The 17,644-nt window shown below is 35.9% G+C and overlaps 2 protein-coding genes across 2 annotated transcripts; both read right to left on the bottom strand.

Moving 5' to 3' along the window:
• Positions 1 to 3,082: 3,082 nt before the first annotated feature.
• Positions 3,083 to 6,168, bottom strand: LOC117314598. Its single transcript, XM_033868664.1, has 3 exons — positions 6,113 to 6,168; positions 4,997 to 5,854; positions 3,083 to 3,137 (listed from the first exon to the last, which is right to left on the bottom strand). The coding sequence occupies exons 1-3, from the start codon at positions 6,166 to 6,168 to the stop codon at positions 3,083 to 3,085; spliced, it is 969 nt and encodes a 322-aa protein (XP_033724555.1).
• Positions 6,169 to 8,726: 2,558 nt separating this feature from the next.
• LOC117345038 (HAUS augmin-like complex subunit 8) lies at positions 8,727 to 16,552 on the bottom strand (the record flags this gene model as incomplete). Its single annotated transcript, XM_033907971.1, is given in 8 exon segments — positions 8,727 to 9,451; positions 10,727 to 10,877; positions 12,961 to 13,102; positions 13,418 to 13,537; positions 13,758 to 13,877; positions 14,668 to 14,831; positions 15,895 to 16,153; positions 16,491 to 16,552. Coding segments are annotated over 8 exon segments (1,097 nt in total), but the record flags the coding sequence as incomplete, so codon positions are not given.
• Between the last annotated feature and the right edge of the window lie 1,092 nt (positions 16,553 to 17,644).

The following is a 17,644-nucleotide window of genomic DNA, read 5'->3' as shown; positions in this document are numbered from 1 at the left end:
ATACCTTTATATTTTGAGGTTTGATAATACCTGTATATATTTTGAGGTTTGACAATACCTGTATATATTTGAGGTTTGATAATACCTTTATATATTTTGAGGTTTGATAATACCTGTATATATTTTGAGGTTTGATAATACCTTTATATATTTGAGGTTTGATAATATCTTTATATATTTGAGGTTTGATAATACCTTTATATATTTTGAGGTTTGATAATACCTGTATATATTTGAGGTTTGATAATACCTGTATATATTTGAGGTTTGATAATACCTTTATATATTTTGAGGTTTGATAATACCTGTATATATTTTGAGGTTTGATAATACCTTTATATATTTGAGGTTTGATAATACCTTTATATATTTTGAGGTTTGATAATACCTGTATATATTTTGAGGTTTGATAAAACCTTTATATATTTTGAGGTTTGATAATACCTGTATATATTTGAGGTTTGACAATACCTTTATATTTTGAGGTTTGATAATACCTGTATATATTTTGAGGTTTGATAATACCTGTATATATTTTGAGGTTTGATACTACCTATATATATATTTGAGGTTTGATAATACCTTTATATATTTGAGGTTTGACAATACCTTTATATTTTGAGGTTTGATAATACCTGTATATATTTTGAGGTTTGATAATACCTTGTATATATTTTGAGGTTTGATACTACCTGTATATATATTTGAGGTTTGATAATACCTTTATACATCTTGACGTTCGATAATAGCTTTACATTTTTTAGAGTACATTATTAACATTATTAGGTCGATAACTTACCCACAACACACCAGCCCGTCCGTAGTACAGCTGCACTCTTGACACCATCGGTAATATATTTTAGTCTCGCCTACCATTAACTTGCGTCGTTTCCGGAATCTGCAGTACTGCTTATTATCATCTTAAATTAGAAAACATTTTAATGTTCATGTTTTTCATTTGAAATAAAGCTTCTAAATTTTCTTTTCTATGTAAGCTTGTTGCTACTGAGCTGCAGGGTAAGGGTTGATTATGTGAAATACTACTGCAAACAGTGCAAAGGACATTGGCCTCATCATAGTGCGTAGTTATACACTGAAAAGTAGTTCTGATCCTTTTGAACCAGTGATGGAATCGAATAATAAATATCATTTGAACGTACATAATTTACTGAAAACAAATGCTGCGTGACATGTTAGACAATAAGAGAGACAAATTGTCCCTTTTAAACTGGAACTACGATCGCGACCCCGAAATTCATGGAAATATAAGGAATTGTTTTGATTTATTTCTTTCCCGTTCCTGATACATGGACGAGAGGGTTTTCATTCTTCGTGAAATCATAACATATGGGTTCCATGTTGTCATAACCTCGTGAACGTTAAAAATTAAAACCATTCCTTAAATGACGCAACACCAGCTAAATCGATCTTTGAGTTGCTTTGTTTGTATTGGATTTCATAAAAATCCTCAAGAACATTATAGTTTGGAAGGAAGATTAACACAATAATATCCGATACCTTATATGTAAGTTCCACGAAGTAGGTGTTTTTGTGTTTTTACAATGTATATTCTTGAAATGAAATTAACAGAATATGAATCTATCGTTACCTCCCAGATTTGCCATAACCGGTATGCCATGATTTGATTAATTTTAATAGTGACCCGATACAGAAAATACACATGTACCCGGCGTTCGTTTTAAATCTAATATTGAAAATAATGAAATTTATCGAATAATGAGGCTATTGTATGACCCAATATGTAGATTTTGACATTTCTTTCTCCCTATTTTAATCGCCTCCTAATATCTACACTGCAGAATGTCCTGAGCAAAGCATAAAATCGTTGAAATTGCTGACTATAACCAAAAATCATGAAGTCAACTACCTCCTCACAAAAAAAACTCCACCAGATTAATTTTACAAACCGCATCTTCAGCTAATAAGGTATTACTCTATAAACGAAAATTATAACAATCGTAATGGAGGGATATTAAGTTGGAATTAATTTTATATTGAAGCGAACAAACAGAACCATGCTATTACACGAGGCACGGATAATATGACCAGGTGCTCCGGAAGACCGAGTTCCTGTTATATTGATAACCATAGCAATAGAATTCGAGTTAGAATCAAACAAAGTATTTCCATTCCATCAATTTACTGACATAGTTGTCAGTTGGATAGAATAACAGGCAAAACATATATAGATTCTCTCCATAAAATGACCAAAGTTGAATATTAGACACATAAGAAACGACAAAATTACCAGAGGATATTGATAATGCAAGGCAATATATATAATTAATTCAGTGTATACTTACCTATGTGATTTTCCGTCGTGCATGCGCACGTGACTGTCACGAGAACAAGTAGAGGGATGAATAACAGTATTGGTCGCATCGTGTTCGTCCTGTAGGGTTGAGATAGCCGTGTGGGATATCTAGTTTACCGAGACGGTATTTATAACGTTTCCCCAGAAAAAAAAACAACCATAATCCACCGCTGTAATAACTGCTGCTTTAAATAAACCTTATACACTAAGTATATCATGGACGAATTACAACAGAGCGCTTAAGTTTTATGTGGAATCTGTCGTTTTTAAGACAGCTTGACAAATATTATTCCCTTTCTGCACCAAGACAGATACCTGAAACATTTCTTCAATCGGGACTAGTTTAAAACTGTTCCTGTTTGACTTATCTATGTTTTAAGCTTGAGTCCATCTGGCTTCAAATTCAAATCGGATATGTCAGGCCGCTCAGCACCGGGTTTTCAATTTATCATGTCAACAAAAAAACGACAAAAGGTCATACTTCAATACGTCTTGGTTCACACAGCATCCTAATCCTGGACCAAATATTATCCCATAAAACGCTACATTGTATGATCCAATTCAATAAATGTACAAATACTACATTTTAAGGGAGACACGTGGAGTTGTTTACGGCCGTACTTACACGTTTCGTTTCTACATATGTTGCCAGATGATTTGTTATCCAGACGGATATGGTGTTAAAATATACTTTGAGTGTGAGGAGAATGTCAGTTTGTTTTCTTGCAAAGATTTTTTTGGGGACATCTATGGCTCTGAATGTGTTGTTTTCTTTCTTTTTGTTTTGGCTTCTCCTCCTTTCCTGTAAATATGCAGTCAAACTCATGGCTATTAACCATACTTTACACAACAACGGCTACCATGGGTGTTATCAAAAGCTTACCATACTTTCAACCACAGGTATGTTTTCAAAAATCTAACCATACTTTATATGACTACCAAGGGTATATTAACAAAGGTTAACCATACTTTATACGACTACCAAGGGTACAATGTATATTAACAAAAGTTAACCATATTTTATACGTCTACCAAGAGTATATTAACAAAAGTTAACCATACTTTACACAACGACTAATACGGGCATGTTAACCATACTTTGAACAACTACCAAGAGTTTGTCATCAAAATTTAACTATACATTACTACGACTGACGTTTACATATCAAAAGATAACCATACTTAAGACGACTATCACGGGTATGTTATCTGTTACCGGATGTTGATATTGGACGAGTACTTCAGTCGGCCATACACAAACGACAATGGATGTATCTAGTATTGCCAAGTTCATCATCACCCTGCTTGCCCAAATACGACTGTATTTTGGACTGCTACCTCACACCACTCCCAACCTTACGACGGTACCCTTCGCTGTCGTGTGGAATGTGCCTTCTGTAGTCTGCCAAGAGAAATTCAACATCTTTCTGAATTTGTCTCAATTCGGCATCATACATAATGAAAACCAATCGTTCCTTGGTAAAGAGATTGTTCTATTTTATGAGCCAACCCCGGGATTGTATCCAAAATACTTGAGCAATGGATCGGCTATTAATGGTGGACTACCCCAAGTAAGTTAGAAATTCTCAAAATACGTACATATCGTGTTACTAGCTTCGAAGCGCCCTACAATGCTGCGACATTTGTCAGCGGGAAATAGAATAACATGCAGATATTCACCAACAATTTGACAGTAATGTCACGTATTTTTTATGACAGTAATGGTGACCTCGTTTCCATAGATAAGCCCAGTAATTATGTGAATCTAAATAAAATCGAAATAATGTGACGTTCTCAAAATTAGTATCGAGACAGCCAAAGTAAATGTCCTATTAACTATCGACGACACATTAAACTGTATATTACACAAGGGAATTCCCTTTTTTGAAGATCACGACAGTGACTAGTTCGAATTATTCTGACGTTTTATCGACATTTTTACATCGGTCTGGCATCGAACATATGAAAAATAGATAAATCTTCAAAATGATTCGTGATTTTTAGCAGGAATATTTGAATACTGATTAACTGCGATATATAAACATTGTTGGTGATAGACGCAAAGATGTCACTTTCTCTATTGGCCCTGTGGTAAGTCGCTGGTCTGGATATCGTAGTGAGGTGTCCTTAACTTAATTTGATTAATGAAGGTTTATACAATCGACGTTGGAATATTGATCTAAAGTTGAAATTGAAGAAATAATTTAGTGGTTCAAACAGGCTGGACACTTATTTATTCTCTAGATACCAGGAACTTTTTAAATGTAATATATAGAGACGTGAACAATGTGTTGGGACATAGTTTTTTCCCTTTATATTTCATGCATTTTAACTTTTCAATGAGTTTTGATGACTTTTTGGATTTTATTGATTTTCTCTATATATTCCATACACAATTTTCCTACATACATCGAAACAAAAGTAATAATAACGTTGCTAAATAAAAACAAAAATACAACGTCCAATAAATCTTCAAATTGGCTTCGGACAATGATACATATATTATCAGAAAGAGCAAATAACTACAAATTTGTGAAATTTCAAGAAGAACCATTGAATATTAAAAGCCATGAAAAGTCATTGAAAACGCAGCTATACATTTAAACTTCATGCGTTAATACTTTTTTGCACGTTTCCGTACCTGTCTCCACGTTTCTGTACCTGTCTCCACGTTTCCGTACCTGTATCCACGTTTCCGTACCTGTCTCCTCGTTTCCGTACCTGTCTCCACGTCTCTGTACCTGTCTCCTCGTTTCTGTACCTGTCTCCACGTTTCCGTACCTGTATCCACGTTTCTGTACCCGTCTCCACGTTTCCGTACCTGTATCCACGTTTCTGTACCTGTATCCACGTTTCTGTACCTGTATCCACGTTTCCGTACCTGTCTCCACGTTTCTGTACCTGTATCCACGTTTCCGTACCTGTATCCACGTTTCTGTACCTGTATCCACGTTTCCGTACCTGTCTCCACGTTTCTGTACCTGTATCCACGTTTCCGTACCTGTATCCACGTTTCCGTACCTGTATCCACGTTTCTGTACCTGTCTCCACGTTTCCGTACCTGTATCCACGTTTCCGTACCTGTCTCCACGTTTCTGTACCTGTCTCCACGTTTCCGTACCTGTCTCCACGTTTCCGTACCTGTCTCCACGTTTCTGTACCTGTATCCACGTTTCCGTACCCGTCTCCACGTTTCTGTACCTGTATCCACGTTTCCGTACCTGTCTCCACGTTTCTGTACCTGTCTCCACGTTTCTATACCTGTCTCCACGTTTCTGTACCTGTCTCCACGTTTCCGTACCTGTCTCCACGTTTCTGTACCTGTCTCCACGTTTCTGTACCTGTCTCCACGTTTCCGTACCTGTCTCCACGTTTCTGTACCTGTCTCCACGTTTCTGTACCTGTCTCCACGTTTCCGTACCTGTATCCACGTTTCCGTACCTGTCTCCACGTTTCCGTACCTGTCTCCACGTTGCTGTACCTTTATCCTGACAAGTATGGCTACTTCGCGGTTCTATTCTATAACATCAACCTACAACATGCCTTATAAACTACTGAGATAGGGACACTAAAACAATAGTGAAATGAACAATCACCTTTCCAATAGTTCCTAATATATATATACGACAGATTGTCGTCCTGGAGTAGATGTCAGATGCCTATTGATAAGCCTATTGGTTCCGTTGCCACCATCCTAGTTTTATATTTGAGGATATTACCCAACCCGGATTTGACCTAAATATACGCATGACTGGTGTCGTGGATGAAGACGCTTACACTTCGGAACACATGGCCCGGTTTTCATCAACGTTCCTTAAATAAAAATTGTCCATAAGAGAACATTATTAGCTTTCAGGAAAAAATCTCTTAACTAGGAAACTTTCCTGGAATTCTGTAATGCTTTCCTATGGGGAATTGTATGTTCAGGAATCTTCTTAAGAATTAATGAACGTTAATGAAACTGGAACCTGGTCTCATTATCACAGTACGTTTTATGGCATTTGTGCAAATTTATATTTCTGTTCGTATTTTGCCCTCGATTTCGTTTTCATTATTCTTGGGGGATGATGTTTTAGAAGATAGAAGCCGTAGACGTTTTTTTTGTTTGTTTTTTTTTAACGTTTATTGTTGGTGTCATAATAGTAATTTTATATTGTCAAACAGAATTCCAACATACAGGAACATTTAAGAAGAGTGGAATACGATATAGACAGGATAATCCCTGCTGCCGAGTTCTCGGGCCTTGCTGTTGTAGATTGGGAAAGCTGGAGACCCATTTTTGACAGGAACATCTACGACAAATCACAGGTGCAGTATATCAATAAGTCTGAAGACCTTGTCAGACAGCACCATCCCACATGGAACGATTCCCAGGTCAAGACAGAAGCCAGACTTGAATTTGAAAAATCTGCAAGGTAGGCCAATTACAAATCATAACCCATATTTTACCTGTATACTAAATACAATAGAAAAATGAAACAATAAAACCCCGAGTCTTTTAAAGTATAAAATGTGATTGTTGTCAAGCTATTTTGTCCAACGTCATTTTTCTCCATGAATGCAGTTTCATAAGCACAACCAGCCATTGCAAAGTTCATAAACATAATTAGGATTGAGCAAAAGTTTGTCAACTTAGTGACACCAACAGGTACTTGGGGTCAGGAACTAAAGTTGTTATAATCAAATTGTCAAATTTTAATTTGTAACATCATTTTTTGTCTATTCATGCACCGATACAACATCAGAATCGATTGTAAAGCGTTTTTTTTAAACATCCGTTTCTGGTTGTTGAATTGTAACTTTAATTCCTGTGGTGACCGCCCTGTGGCATTTAGGTATGTATCGCACCACCCATTGTCAGAGACCCACGGTTGACTTCACTACGCTACGCTACACTTATAAATGTAGCGAAGCGTAGTGCAATCAACCGTGGGTCTCTGAGCATCACCTTAATTGGAATTTTTAATTGCGAAAGCTGAAGAAAATTTCTTTTTTTTCTTTCTGTAAACGATCTTTTAGATATTGTTGTGTAATTAAATAGTGTCGTCCGCAAGTCTCTTGACATTCCATCCTTAAATAACACTAGCACTAGATAGAAGAGCGATTCAATACCACATCTGAACAAACCCCTGTTAACAGTATCCTACCGTTACGACTTCACACACTATTGTAGAACTCAGTAAAACTAATTAATTTGAGAATTACTATTGTAATTTTATTTTATTTTATTACTTTCGACTGGTGTCAAAGATGTGATATTCTGTGCTTCTTGTATCTTTTTCAAGTTGTCTTTAAAAGAATTAATTCAAATTCTGTATAGCTATTAGTGTGTTGAACATACATTTACCTACAATAAGTGATATCAAAATCTTGCATAATTACTGTTCACCAAAATTTAGTTACGTTGTGATGATGTTTTCAGGGCGTTATTTGGTTTGTTGTGGTACTGAATCAGTGTATCAACTGTACTTGACCATTGTTGTGGTACTGAATCAGTGTATCAACTGTACTTGACCATTGTTGTGGTACTGAATCAGTGTATCAACTGTACTTGACCATTGTTGTGGTACTGAATCAGTGTATCAACTGTACTTGACCATTGTTGTGGTACTGAATCAGTGTATCAACTGTACTTGACCATTGTTGTGGTACTGAATCAGTGTATCAACTGTACTTGACCATTGTTGTGGTACTGAATCAGTGTATCAACTGTACTTGACCATTGTTGTGGTACTGAATCAGTGTATCAACTGTACTTGACCATTGTTGTGGTACTGAATCAGTGTATCCACTGTACTTGACCATTGTTGTGGTACTGAATCAGTCTATCCACAGTACTTGACCATCAATAAGACCCAAAGGAGAAATGCTATAGCTGTTGATAGGAGTTCAACAATACTACACCAAACCTAGGAGAAATAAAGGAATTTACAGGGTAGTGCTATTTTGCCAGCTTTGTTTTTTCAGAAATGGCATATCAAAATTTACCCAAGGATATTTACCTAGTGTTCAAAATCCTAGCATCTCTCCTGTTTATGGAAATAACTATCTCGGTACACCAAAGTCGAAAACTGACCTTGGTCACCAGTGCACCAACACTCCGAGTAAATTTACATATAAGTCAAATAAATAATTTAAAGGAATTAAACCAAAAAAAAAAGCCTTTTATTTCTCGGATTTCTCACACTTACATATTAAATATTGTAACCACGGATTATGAATATGTGGAGCGAGACTTGTCAGGCGGGAATCGTGGCGTACGCTAGTTAAAGGATTTGACACCAGGGATTGTCGGAGTTGATATGGCGTTATTATGGAACTGCAACAATACACTGTGTCGATATCAAATTACCTTAGTATAAAAATAAATAAATAAATAGAAAATTATAAATATATGTGCTAAGAATTTTATTCATAGAAATTCAATAAATATTTCACATCCGGGAATCTGGATAACAAGTTATACACTGTTATCATATGTACAGCAATATCACAACGAGAAAGTTATTCTTTTTCAGTATCGACTTCCATCTATATAAGTTCTATCATAAGTATAGTTATTATGTTATAAACGTACAGTCACCTTCCTTATTTGTGTAGACCTTGGTCATCATGAAGAATAAATTCAGGAAACCTCCATTGAGTTGTCATCACAGCTGCCAAACATCAACTTAGATAAATATCCAGATAAAAACAATTGATGTTTTCGAAATATCCTTATCTATGTGATGTTTCTTGCATTGTTTGTTCAGCCTATATATTTCTTTAAGCCATAGCAATGTTTCTTTATGGTATCACTAGGCCTGATTTCCTTGTATTCATTGCGACCTTTCTTGTTTGTCAAGACCTACATTTCTTGTATCTGTAGTGACATTTCTTGTATTGTATCACTATGCCAACATTTCTTGCATCCATAGCGACGTTTCTTTTATTGAAGCACTAAGCCTGCATTTCTTGCATCCATAGTGACAGTTCTTATATAGTAGCGCTAAGCCTGCATTTCTTGTATCCATAGCTACAATTCTTGTATTGTATCACTAAGCCTGCATTTCTTGTATTCTTAGCGATGTTTCTTGTATTGTCAAGCTTTGTGTTGCTGAAATCATTTCTGTACATCTGAGGAGAAAGAAATGCAATAAGAAATTTATCTAAATGTAAAGCAGTTACATAATTATATATGTATCCTTTACAAAATCAAAACATGTGCTTTAATATTTCAGCGAAGTTTAATTTCGACATTTACACATTATCTTATGAAATGTCAGAATGCATGATTTTGAGAAAAGCCTGGGATGTTATTTGTATATGGAAAGTCAGAAAATGAACATAAATTAATAAAAAACTAGAAAAAGTCTGTAAGACATAAATGCCTTGGCAGTTCCTGAGATTACCTGTAGTTAGTTACATTGCATCATGACATGACATGACACGACACGACACGACATGACAGAATGTGATGGACATGGGTAATATTATATGACCCCCAACCCCATTTAAAAAAGCCATATTTGTGCAGTTATACTTCACTTGGAATTTATGAGTTTGGGTATCTATCAAGTTTTCAATGGCAATGAGACCCCACACCCTCCGACTTTGAGGATAATGACTTATACCATACTTACTGTGAGGATAATGACCTTATACCATCCTTACTGTGAGGATAATGACCTTATACCATACTTACTGTGAGGATGATGACCTTATACCATACTTACTGTGAGGATAATGACCTTATACCATACTTACTGTCGAGATAGTGACCTTATACCATACTTACTGTGAGGATAATGACCTTATACCATACTTACTGTGATGATAATGACTTATACCATACTTACTGTCGGAGTTCGTGAGTTTAGATATCTATCAAGTTTTCAATGACAATGAGACCCCACACCCTTCCACTTTGATGATAATGACTTATACCATACTTACTGTGAGGATAATGACCTTATACCATCCTTACTGTGAGGATAATGACCTTATACCATACTTACTGTCGGAGTTCGTGAGTTGAGACCCCACACCCTTCGACTTTGATGATAATGACTTATACCATACTTACTGTCGGAGTTCGTGAGTTGAGACCCCACACCCTTACTGTGAGGATGATGACCTTATACCATACTTACTGTGAGGATAACGACCTTATGCCATACTTACTGTCGGAGGATGATGACCTTATACCATACTTACTGTGAGGATAATGACCTTATACCATACTTACTGTCAGAGTTCGTGAGTTGAGACCCCATACCCTTCGACTTTGAGGATAATGACCTTATACCATCCTTACTGTCGGAGTTCGTGAGTTTGGGTATCAAGTTTTCAATGACAATGAGACCCCACACCCTTCCGACTTTGATGATAATGACCTTATACCATACTTACTGTCGGAGTTCGTGAGTTTGGGCACCCACAGCTTTCTCCATGGCCGCCAGAGCTTTAGACATCGCGGTCACTGTGGTGACGGGCTGTCTGATCATTACTGATAACTCGCCCAGCAATTGTTCACTTGTTGACAGTTCCTTTTCTAGTTTTCCTGTCACAGAATTATATACTTCAATTAATATTCTAAAGCCTATCCCTACTAAACAAGAATTCTATATAATTGGGTAATAAGCACACTGTGCCCTTAGACAAAAACACATAAGGGCACATTTAAAGGGGCATTCCTTCATTTGAATAAAGTTCAGGTCACCACAATTAAACTTAGTGCAAAATATGTATTTTTTCCTAGTAGTTAAAGTTATAATCTTTACATCAATAAGGCAGTTTTACTCTCAAGATAAACCAAAGTTCTTCGAGTGATAAGTCCTGAAAATTCTTAATTCAACCCGAAGTATCACTAATTACTGCAAAGACATTCAGAATACAATGCGACTATTTCTTGTACATTTCGGCGTTAATTTCGTTACATGAAGGCACAAACATTCATATAATCATCGTTCCGACATAGATTCATCAACAGAAATTGTACATGTTTCTGATGTCCGAATGAAGGAATGCCTCTTTAATAAAACTATGTACATGGAAAAGTTTCTGTGTGAAATCTGGGTGGAAATTATTTTTTATTCATTGACATAGCTTTATGTAGCAAATACAATATAGAGACTTTGGTTAAAAGGCTAAGATTATATCGGTCTCTGGTTAAAAGACTGAAGATTATATCGGTCTTTGGTTAAAAGGCTGAAGATTATATCGGTCTTTGGTTAAAATACTGAAGATTATATTAGTTTTTGGTTAGAAGACTGAAGATTATATCGGTCTTTGGTTGAAAAGCTGAAGATTATATCGGTCTCTGGTTGAAAAGCTGAAGATTATATCGGTCTTTGGTTAAAAGACTGAAGATTATATCATCTTTGGTTAAAAGGCTGAAGATTATATCGGTCTTTGGTTAAAAGACTTAAGATTATACCGGTCTTTCGTTAAAAGGCTGAAGATTATATCGGTCTTTGGTTTAAAGACTTAAGATTATACCGGTCTTTGGTTAAAAGGCTGAAGATTATGTCGGTCTTTGGTTAAAAGGCTGAAGATTATATCGGTCTTTGGTTAAAGGACTGAAGATTATATCAGTCTTTGGTTAAAAGGCTGAAGATTATATTGGTCTTTGGATAAAGGACTGAAGATTATATCGGTCTTTGGTTAAAAGGCTGAAGATTATATTGGTCTTTGGTTAAAAGGCTGAAGATTATATCAGTCTTTTAACCAAGGACTGAAGATTATATCAGTCTTTGGTTTAAAGGCTGAAGATTATACCAGTCTTTGGTTAAAAGACTTAAGATTATATCAGTCTTTGGTTAAAAGGCTGAATTTTATATCAGTCTTTGGTTAAAAGACTGAAGATTATATCAGTCTTTGGTTAAAAGACTGAAGATTATATCAGTCTTTGGTTAAAAGGCTGAATTTTATATCAGTCTTTGGTTAAAAGACTGAAGATTATATCAGTCTTTGGTTAAATGGCTGAAGATTATATCGGTCTTTGGTTAAATGGCTGAAGATTATATCGGTCTCTGGTTAAAAGACTGAAGATTATATCGGTCTTTGGTTTAAAGACTTAAGATTATACCGGTCTTTGGTTAAAAGGCTGAAGATCATGTCGGTCTTTGGTTAAAAGGCTGAAGATTATATCGGTCTTTGGTTAAAGGACTGAAGATTATATTTGTCTTTGGTTAAAGGCTGAAGATTATATTGACAGATCAGTGAGTTAAGAAATGTTTTATATATTTCAATCAGCACACACATCCTCTTCCTGAAAAAGGTGGGGGTACGTTTATAGGGACAGGTGCTCTTTTAAGTTTGAAAACAATATTTTTTTCTAAAAGTTATTCCTATCTATGGCTTCCCTGTCCTGGTTTATCAGTATTTTAAGTAGAAAGCAAACATATTTTAATTGGCAGGCCATTTTTCTCTCAAACATCATTGTGTTATATTTATCAATGTGATACTCATACAAAGAACATTTTCACCCAAAAATAATATGGGCATAGTGGTATACAATATACAGTATTGCACCAAAAGTCTTCGTAATTTTCATGACGTCAAAACGAAATAGCGTATGACGTCTGTTTGAACAAATTCACCCTGTTGGGCTAATCTTTTTGACATTTAGCAAATTAACCTACTTTGGAGTTGTTCCTCGTCGTCAGGGAGATAAACGCCCTGGGTAGGGATCTGGTGACGAGTGGTGTCCAGAGCATGGGCTAAACTCTCATATTCCTTTGACAACTTAGGTAGATTGGCAACAATTGGTCCAAGTAACTGGCGCTACAAACCCAACAGCAATATTTACTATGGAGGAACCATGATAGGAAAACTACAGGATTATTTCCCCTGGTGTCGAATGCTTTAAGAACACAATACCAAGGTAGCTAACGTTCTTTGTTTTACACTACGCAATATGAAAGCAAGAATTATTGTCAATTTTACAAAACCTTATTAAGATAACATTCTCACTTACTATAAATAAATCTTAAATAGGTTAGAAGATGTATTAAAAGAAACCAAAAAATCCTTATGGTCCACTTAATCAAACTTCCTTGGATTTTATTGTTTGTGTAAATGTACATAATATATACTGACCTGTTGATCGACTTGATCGTCCACCAAGTTCAAATGTTTCTGGCGCTCTAGTCGGATATCCAAGTCATGTTTTTTCTTACGGAGTTTCTCCACCTCTTCATGTAGACTGCTTAGCTGGGCCTAGTTCATAAAACAAAATAATGGTAGATACTCTATTACAGCAAAATAATTGTTTGAGATGGTAGTTCATATATGAGTAACAAAAAAAATAAAAAAATAAATAAAAAACAAAGGATTGTTATCAAACTTCACACAATTACAAAGGACTTTAATCCCTCAGAAAGTTTCAAGTAAATGCAGGAGCATCTATGATTGCTGAAATATGTTTTACCAGACCTACCATTTCTCGTTTCTCCTGTTCTTCTCTGGACTTCTTAGCCTTGCTGTAGAGGTACAACCACTGGACATATCGCATGTACAGGAGGTCCATCTGACCCTGGGTCAGCTTAGACAGTTGAGTCTGGGAACATATAACCACAATACCACATCAAAAACTGCTTTTAAATGATCATACAGAGACACTCAAGATATCAAAGTAAATACATGTTTAGCACCTGTCAATACTAAAAGAGAGAGAGATACTGCTGAGCTAAAGTAAATCAAACTGCGCCATACAGCTGTTCCTCCAGGACTCATCAGTGGTGATTCTATGGGACTAAAGTATTGATGTCTATAAGGCAACAGAATAAACTCCAAATAGGTCAAAAGAAATAATCTTATTGATAGGAGAATGCAACTTCCCCATATGTATAATTTAACAAATTTGAAATTTGGATTTTATTCTGAACAGTGCCAATATTCTAACAAGTTAATACATCTCAGGCAACTTATAACAGACATGTCAACCAACTCGGAAATATAATGCGTGGTTTTGATTACTATAACTGTTAGTGTTGACTGTCTATCAGATAATTACCATATCAAAGGGAATATCTAAAAACACATTTAGTGAACTTTAGAATATTGATAGTAACATGATCATGCTTAAATTTCATTAGAACAAGACATTGTGATATAACATCAACAGCAAAAATCATCAAAAAGATATTGAAATAGGATTTGGCACCCATCATTGAAGGATCTTTATTGGTTCAATGTAAAACTTGACATTTTCTTTACTTTTCCCTTCTTTTATTCTTAATCATTTGGTAAGTAGGAAAATCTTCATATGAAGTTAAATAAAAATCTAAGAAAAATCTTTGCGAGAAAAAAAAGTGATAACAAACTTATGAAACAAATATGGTACTGACTTTGACAGATTGCTTCCTATTGGAGACATCCATCATGTCCGACATAAGAGAGGCATTGGACAGGATAGACTGAGAGAAAGGATCATGGATGTCTCTCAGGTCAGCTCGAATGTCCCTTTTGCCTCCATCTTTGGATGGTGTTCTAATCAAATGTGACCTGTGTCCTGCAAGTGTAGAATTATCAAAACCCTTGATAACAGAAGAATACAAGAGGATCAAATGGTGTTAGAATCAAAACCAACTTTAAACATGGCTAATTAGACATATTGGGGCAATATTTGGTTTCCAAATTATTTATACTGGTCAACCAATGATACACTTTATAAGTAATGGAGTAATAGAATCCAGCTGTTTGTTTGTTGGGTTTATGCCCTATGAACAGCCAGTGTCATTTTGAGGCAAGGTCTCCCTGTAGTAGTTGGTGGCTACATCATTGCACAACATACGGAAGGCCCGTCACATGCCATCAAGAGCCGTTTTGGTAAAGTGTCTTGCACAAGCATCAGCACAGATTGGTCCATTTTGTAGTCTCCAGAGCAACACAAACTGACACAGGTAGGGAGCATCTTTGATAGATTTGGGAACTGACAAAGGGTCACCTGAGCATGCAAGTCGGGGAAAAAAGTACTGGATAAGAATTCTGATATTTAGATGTTTGGTTTGTTTGGTTTGTTTTGTTTAACGTCCTATTAACAGCCAGGGTCATTTAAGGACGTGCCAGGTTTTCGAGGTGGAGGAAAGCCGGAGTACCCGGAGAAAAACCACCGGCCTACGGTCAGTACCTGGCAACTGCCCCACGTAGGTTTCGAACTCGCAACCCAGATGTGGAGGGCTAGTGATAAAGTGTCGGGACACCTTAACCACTCGGCCACCGCGGCCCCTACCTGATATTTAGAATTAATAATAATGGTATTAAAAGTGGGTATTACACTATAACAAATGGTTTGAGTTTTGATATGTCCACTATATGATCAAACTATATACCAAGTTTGGTTAAAGTACAACTTTTTAGCAAAGAATCCAAATGCAAAACCTTAAAAGAGAAATGTTGATGATGCTGCTGCTGGAAAAGTAACACCAAAGTCTCATTTTTGCAATTTTTTGTCACAGGAGAGAAAATTACATCACTTGGCGGAACATTTATCAGTGAAAACATTGATTTCATATCTGTCTATTAATTTATCAAACCGGGTAACTTGATAGGATGATAAATCAGTAGTAACCTACCTGTAGACAGGATAGAACCATCGGCCTGTATAGCCGAGGCATCAATCTCTGTGGGGAAGATAGAACTGTCCATTGTTGGTGTGGAAGTCTTGGCCCCTGTAGACAGGTGGGAGTTGTCTGGTGTACGGGGACGCTCTCTCTCCCGCGTAATCATCGAGAGAGCAGACTTCTTGGTCTTTGTTTGCCGATTAGTCGGGCGTGTTTGCTGGGGAACATCCATACTCTTACTACCTTTGCCAGATTTTTCATGCTTCATTGACTTTAAAATTTTGAATGTACATTAGATCAACATTGAAAATTAAAATACAGTTTAATTCAAATTATTTAATATGATATTCACTGATTATCCAAAAATGATTCAATTTAAACAAAAAAGTTTCAATAGTCCCATAACCTAATGCTTTTGTTTACAGACCATTTATTTCCACTTTTGATGTGATAAGAGGAAATCTAAAGATTGGGTGAGATGAATCAAAACCTATTCTATTACCACTTTGAGATTTAGTCTTTGGAATGCTCAGACATGTTAGATTTCCAATTTAATGGAGAATAATAAATCCCAATAGAACAGGACAATTTGATGCATGCATCCTTACCTTGTCTACAAACAAAGAATGTGAGGCGGCGGCTTGTTTATACCTAGATGGCACAATTCTACCTAAAAAAAACAAGAAATTCAGCTATCAATTATTTTCAACAGAATACAAATTTAGTTCCAGGGCCCAATTTCATCAACATTCCTTAACTTCAAATTTCCCATAGGAAAGCATTCCAAAAAGGAAAGTTCCTTAAACAAAGATTGTTCCTCAATAATGAACAAATGCTTTCCCATGGAAAATTTTAAGTTGACAAATTTTGATGATGAAAACAAGACCAAGAAGCCGAATCTTTAATGAGGGCTATTCCGGTCCAGTAAGATATGTATCCTACGGGAGGACTCCAGAAATAAATAAACTCTATGCATGACGTACACCTGAGAAAATGTGTCTTATTATGACAAAGTTTTAATTAAATCACTTCTTTTGGTGGTTCCTGTCACATAAACCTAGAGTCCACTCGTTAAGGAGATATTTTACTGAAATAGTCCGGAGTAGAAGAAGTATGGTTACGAAAGATATGACTTTATCAATGATATTTAAAAAAAAATTGGAGATAACAGTCGTTCTGGTGAAATGGAAATATTTACCAGACCAGACAAAAAGCCTGCCTATAGAAAAGAAGTCAAAGTCCACTTTAATAAGATTTCAAAGTTGAATTATGTTTTATTCAACAATGATGCAATAACATTTCAAAGTTTTAAACTATGTTACAACAATAACAATAATTACAAAGTTGTATCCAATAAAATTTCAAAGTTTTAAACTCTATCAAAAGTTTGATACAGGAAGCAACTATGTCCTACAGCAGCTCTAAGATATTTATTCCTCGGAAAACGAGAACACATCGTCCGAGACTGCTTCTTCACTAATAAAATCATCAAAGAATGGACATGAATTACCAGGTTACCGCCTAGCGTCAAACCTCAACCACTTGTGCCCTTCACACCATTTAGGAAGAAACTACTCGTACTTTTCCTCATACTTTTTTCTGACCGAGAATTGAAATCAACAGAATTAATTTTACGCTTCTAAAGCCCTGCCTGGCACCTGGGACATATTTCAGCTGTGAGAACATCGCCTGCTGGAAGTCATGATAGGAAATATATAATAAACAACTCGTCTGCATACGGAAGTCATTGCGACAATGGGCA

Source organism: Pecten maximus, chromosome 16, assembly GCF_902652985.1.
Source record: "Pecten maximus chromosome 16, xPecMax1.1, whole genome shotgun sequence".
Lineage (NCBI taxonomy): Eukaryota > Metazoa > Mollusca > Bivalvia > Pectinida > Pectinidae > Pecten > Pecten maximus.
The sequence above is the reverse complement of the archived record's forward strand: the minus strand, read 5'-3'. Positions and strand labels throughout refer to the sequence as shown.